Source organism: Eurosta solidaginis, chromosome 4, assembly GCF_040869045.1.
Source record: "Eurosta solidaginis isolate ZX-2024a chromosome 4, ASM4086904v1, whole genome shotgun sequence".
Taxonomy (NCBI): Eukaryota; Metazoa; Arthropoda; class Insecta; order Diptera; family Tephritidae; genus Eurosta; species Eurosta solidaginis.
This window is the reverse complement of record NC_090322.1, coordinates 52,347,843-52,354,096: the sequence shown is the minus strand read 5'-3', so window position 1 is coordinate 52,354,096 and position 6,254 is coordinate 52,347,843. Positions and strand designations below refer to the sequence as shown.

General features: G+C 37.4%; 1 protein-coding gene across 3 annotated transcripts in view; it reads left to right on the top strand.

The window, feature by feature from the left end:
- Positions 1 to 258: 258 nt before the first annotated feature.
- Positions 259 to 6,254, top strand: part of dah (discontinuous actin hexagon) — a 151,431-nt gene continuing 145,435 nt past the window's right edge. The window contains exons 1-3 of one of the 3 annotated variants that reach the window (XM_067781593.1): positions 259 to 566; positions 2,557 to 2,776; positions 2,874 to 3,123. In XM_067781593.1, coding sequence (XP_067637694.1) covers positions 362 to 566; positions 2,557 to 2,776; positions 2,874 to 3,123 — 675 coding nt within the window. In that variant the 5' untranslated portion in view covers positions 259 to 361. Of the gene's footprint in view, positions 652 to 2,556; positions 2,777 to 2,873; positions 3,124 to 6,254 lie in introns of all 3 variants that reach the window. The other 2 variants (XM_067781594.1, XM_067781595.1) reach the window with 2 other exon arrangements.

Genomic DNA, 6,254 nt, shown 5'->3' with positions numbered 1-6,254 from the left:
GTCAAACCAACAATTTTTTTTGTGTTTACTTTGGTTTGGCATTTCCACAAATTTTAAGATAGTGATTTTAAAATTTTTTTTAAAAATAAAAAAACCATTATGGCCGCCAAGAAGAGTAAATGGTTTTACCTGGTAATATTTATACCATGGTAGAAACGTGGCCTATGACGCAGGGTGACGACGACATTTAACAGAGTAGCTTTTTTCCAAACTGTTATACAGCTGTCAAATTGACAGTCAATGTTTAAAATATCACAATATTTCGATTTAAACTGCCCGGTAGCCGCGAAAAACACGAATTTTAATTAAATTCGTACATTTTTTGAATTATTATCGACTTTTTTATAAAATTATAGCAGTAATGGATGTAGCGGCATTATTTGTGCAGCCCCACTCTGCCAATGAATTGTCAAATGTAAAACGCAAAGACCTTAAACATGGACATACCTGTGATTACAAAAAAATAACAAGTATAATATCCTTTGTTCAGGAAGAGCATGCCGCATACAAATTCACTGTATATCGTTGCGCTTCCAAAGTGGTGTGCCTGCAAAAGTTGTTATTTAGTGAGTTATCTTATTGAAAGACAAAATGTGAGGCGTTCTATTAAGTGGTCCTAAAATTGTGGGTGGGAAAATGGTGATGCTTTTGGTAATTACAATAAAGGTCGACTGCTTACAAACAACCGAAAATGTTGGGGCTCCATTAAATTTGTAGTGCCAAAAATTTGTTCGTCACATGTTTGTGGGCGGTTTTCATTATTCTTTAAGTACATGTACAGATTAATTAGCTTAACAGATAGTACTACTAATCCGTTTTACTGGATTCCAGACCATAAAGGGATTGAGGGCAAGAAGCAACCAAACTTGGTGACAATGTAAAGTCCATTAATTATAATTCTTTTGGTAACGTTTTATAAGACGGTGCACCACCTATTTTTATCAAAAATTATCAAAGGTGGTATCAAAAGATGCGTCTCGACCTCCGTTTTAAGAATCCGAAATTAAAAATTCTATTTCTGTCAAAAGTGAAGACCCCGATAGGGTCCGAAATATGGAGCCCGATCCATACTTTTTTTGCACATAACACCTTTCTGAGTTGGCGGCCTTTGGACGTGATTTAAAAAAATAACCCTAGGCGAGTCAGACACCGGTTTGGGGATCAAAAGTAAATGCGCGCAGAACACCTTTCTGCATTAGTGTGTGTGTGTGCAACAAATCTGGCAAAAAAAAAAACCGCATTAAAATTTCATCCGATTTTTTGCTTATATCTATATATTTTTTCGGTTTTTTGGAATAATCTTAACTGAACCAAATTTTTTAATTTCCGCTTTCGTATTCGTGGTCCTGGGTGTATGACGCGTCTTTTGACTCCCGTTATTTTTGGAAGAGTTTTAGCAGTTGTGAGTTAAAGTAAAGAATTGTCATATGGATATTTTCGTCATGTCCTATTTATAGAACAAACCTTATAACAAAGGGCACTAGGCTCTGCCTCACAAAGATTCGGCTCCTCTTCTGAGGTATCATCTGAACTCTCATCGGAATTTGCAAATACAAAAATATGAGGCGTTCTATTAAGTGGTCCTAAATTTGTGGGTGGGGAAATGGTGATGCTTTCGGTAATTACAATAAGGGTCGACTGTTTACAAACAACCGAAAATGTAGGGGGCTCCATTAAATTTGTAGTGCCAAAAATTTGTTCGTCAAATATTTATGGGCGGTTTTCAGTAGTCTTAAAGTACATGTAAAGATTAAATAGCTTAACAGATAGTACTACTAATCCGTTTTATTGGCTTCCAGACCATACATGGATTGAGGCAAGAAGCAACCAAACTTGGCGGAAATGTAAAATCCAATAATTATAATTATTTTGAATCATGAACAAAAGGAGTGTGATATTACCCTTAGGCATCCTGTTGTTGTTGTTGTAGCAGTGCTCCGCCCCATCCAATAGGTGCGACCGATCACAAATTGTCATCAATATCCTCTAACGAGGTCCAAGGAAACTTGCTGTTTCAACAGGGGTGGACCATAATGAGAGGGGTGCTAGAGGCATCCTCGTTGATTCCACTAAGCTGAATACCGTCAACCACCGTAAATATATTTTTAATAACACCAGAAAGCCACTGTAGCAGATTTTGTGCAGTTAATTGAGGATATGATTTCATTATTCTGGCTGCAAACATACAAAATAATAAAGCACACTTTCCTGGGAGTCGCGGGTCTCACTGGCTCAATTTGTGTGTAGATATCGTAACTCTTAGATATCCGGAATAACATCCGGCATACGATATGTCGGGCCTGTATGCGGTGTTTCTTCACTTCATACAAACCTTCTATTCAACCAACACATTTAACAGGCAGTTGTTTATGGTTCCACACTATTGAAATTTCTAGTATTGAGCGACCTGTTCAAAGAAGTTTTAGTTTAAGTTTCCGAAGTTGTTTTGACAAACCGCAATAGACCTATAGACAGCGCCATATCTCAAGTTATTTTTTTTAATGAAAATCCAACCACATAAAAACTGTTAATTCGCATATATTTTGCATTTTATAGCTTCAAATATACCATATAAACTTGTACAGATTCTCATGGACCGCTATAAGATACTTGATGTGGATGCTAATTTTATGGTACCGCCGTTTCAATTGACAACATTTATACATGATCTCTACTATGCCTGTGATACATTGGGATATTTTAGCAAAGCAACAACATATCATATTGAAACGGCTACAAGTGTTTTGGCCACTTTCTTTTGGAATATATTTGATCCGTAAGTACCTGAGGGGTATTTCACTAAAAACTCGTATTCGACTTAATTCGCCCCTATTTTATTATCATAATTTTTTTTTTTTTCGTTTTAATTACAGCAATAGACGCCACTCTATATCGGCGTTAGAGATTAAAGTTATGTTTTTATTGCTATGCAAACATTATATGAATATGGACTTAAGCGTGGAGTTTTATCATTTGTTGCAAGATTCAAAAACGAAAAATGTGTCTAAGAAAAATTTTGAATATTTAGTGACTATATTGACTAAAGTATTCAGCTACATTGGGGAAGAGTACGCATATGGGCCACAAAATAAACCACTCATAATGGAGCAGTGCTTCGCTAAGGTAATTAATTAATCTTACGTTATTACGTATTGTTAAGTAATTTTAGACATTGAGAACTCTTTTGGAAACATCACCAAATAAAGTTTGCATGCATAGATACATAATTAAGAACCCTAATCCAGCTGAAAGATTGGCGTTACTAATCTTATGAATATGTTAATGACAGAGTATCAAAATGTGTATATATTGTATTACCAAAGAGTATATATTTGTTAAGAGGCGTCACTCGATACTTTGTTGTTGCCAAAGCAACCCTGTCATGTCGAGTGTGATTCTCAAGGAAGTTTTGTTTAGTTTTTTTTAATTGAATCCTATATAGTTACGCGGTAAAGTGACTTTGCATAATTACGATTTTTGGAAAGAGAATTAATTAATTAATTTAATACAATCAATAAAATAAACACAAATACCCCACGAAAATATATAGAAGGCGTTTTTATAAATACATCTGATAAAAAAAACCAACGACTACCTTGAGAAAACATCGAGTAATTTGCTTTGGCAACAGCAAAAGTATCGAGTGACGCCTCTTGACAAATATATACTCTTTGGTATTACATCGCACACCTAGACCGAAACAGCGATCATCTAAAAAAATTCACAAAACTCGAAAAGCTTACTGCCTTCCCCATAATATAATAATAATTTATTTATTCAGTCTAAGATTTATCCTTATCATTTTTAGCATTAATCATTTTTAACAATAATCCCTTTTAACATTAAATTATGATCACCTATACATAGACTTATCTTGTTGTTGTAGCGATAAGGTTGCTCCCCGAAGGCTTTGGGGAGTGTTATGGATTGATGGTCCTTTGCCGGATACAGATCCGGTACGCTCCGGTACCACATCACCATTAAGGTGCTAGCCCGACCATCTCGGGAACGATTTATGTGGCCACATTAAACCTTCAGGCCATCCCCTCCATCCCCACCCCCAAGTTTCATGAGGAGCTTGGGGTCGCCAGAGCCTCGTCTGTTAGTGAAACAGGATTCGCCGCGGATAGGTGAGGTTGACAATTGGTTTTGGAGAAGCTATATATTGCGCTGGCAACCTGAAGGGTTGCGCTACACACCCCTTGAATCTGGTATTTTAGTCGCCTCTTACGACAGGCATACCTACCGCGTGTATATTCTTACCCCCTTACCCGCTGGGGGTATAGACTTATCTTCTTAATGTTGTACTCTGCTTTTGATAAACTACCATACGTTCCCTTAGTTATAGATTCCTTTCGTAACATTTGGTAGCTTTAACTATTTTGCCGCGGATGCGTTATTAAAGAGATAAGAATCGATATTGCTGCGATGGTTATGGAAAGTTTTGTAACATTCACTCGACGAATATGAAAGGTGCGTGAGAATGTTCATACGAAATATTTTATGTTGGCCTACGGTAATAGCTAAAGGTCATTCGATTTGGTTTGTTAATTTGTATAATAATACAATTTTCCTCCAAATTTGGTTTGAAGACAAATCGGGTTGGGCGTTGTGGTATCGTAGCTGTAATTTTTCGTTCCGAAAAATGGCACAACGCCGATAACGTTTTATCGTTAAAACAAGTTTCACAAACTAAATGGGATTACATTTACGGACTGAACCAATCACGGCACGCTACTCCAAGAGATATAAAAATATCGACCTCAAATTATCTGAATGGTCGGCGAACGTAGGTTCAATTTAGGAACGAGACCCAAAAACCTAGGAGAATTGTACATAAGATAGCTTCCTTCCCCACCAGAAAGAGTTATTATCAGTTCCTACGCCAACGACTGCACGAAAATGGCAACGGGATCTGGCCCTCCAGTTTTCTAGTTTCTTCACCTCGCGGGACTTTGTACTATCACCGACCAAATCCACGGCCACTCTGTTTACGTCGTGGAAGGATCAGATGACGCAAATATTTAACGTCCACTCGATTGTGTTGCGCTACCGGCTGTCAGTCACCTAAAGATATTGGAGGTAAGTTCGACAACACTCACCTTCACGGCACATGCCAAGTCGCTTGCTAGCAGCACATGGGGGAAAAATAAAGAAACCTTGCTAACCATGTACGAAGCAATTGGCCGACCGCTCATGTACTACGCGTCATGTTGTTGTTGTTGTTGTAGCAATGTTTCGCCCCACCCAATAGCTGCGACCGATCACAAATTGTCATCTGTTATGTATGAAACGAAATGGCAGCGCCACGACAAATTATTTATATATACATTCTTTATCTTCTTCTTTATTATTTTTTTATCTTTAAATTGATATACTTTGACGCATTATCTTTAAAATGTAACAATTAACTTATTTCATTAATTAAATAAACACTCATATATAAAAGTGATGTCAGAAGTGTATTTTAAAAATGAGCCTTACACCGGAGGATTTAAAAACAGTGTTGGATGCGCTAGCAGGAGCAATCCGAGGAGCTGTGGAGGAGGCTGCACGGAATGCTGCGGCAAATACAAACGTAATTCGTTCGGTGTCACCCAAACCGCCACCGTTTAGTATTACGGAAAATCAGAAGATAAATCCTCAGTACAGGATTATTTCACAGGTGTAAATTGGGCATTAAAGTTGAGCAAGGTTCCAGAAGCGGAACAGCACAAGTTCGTACGTGTACACATGGGGGCAGACCTTAATACAGCGCTAAAAATTCTTGTTAGCCCAAAAACACCAGACTCGCTCAACTACAGCGAAATAAAAAATATCATGATTCGCCCATTTTGATGGCTGTAGGAATAAGTATGCAAAAAGTATCAAGTTCCGGCAAAACAAACAAGAAAAGGGAGAGCCGATTTGCAAGTTCACACTTCGGTTAAGAGAAGCGGCTGTACACTGTGAGTATGGAGAATTCTTAGACAGAATGCTACTAGAGCAATTGTTGTATGGGGTAGAATCACGATGTCGTTACAAAATGACTTACAAACGTATGACATGTACATTTGCCAATATATGTGCCTACTGGGTTTGCCTGCCTTTTTATGTTTTTTATGTTTGCCTGTTTTTTATGTTTCTTTTATTGTACTGCCTGTATGTATAGTATAAGCTGTGCTGTTCTTTTCCAACATCGCATAGCGGGACTTTAAAAATCACCTAATCAACTTTGATTTAAATAGGCAGAATTTGACGGAGAAAATTATTCT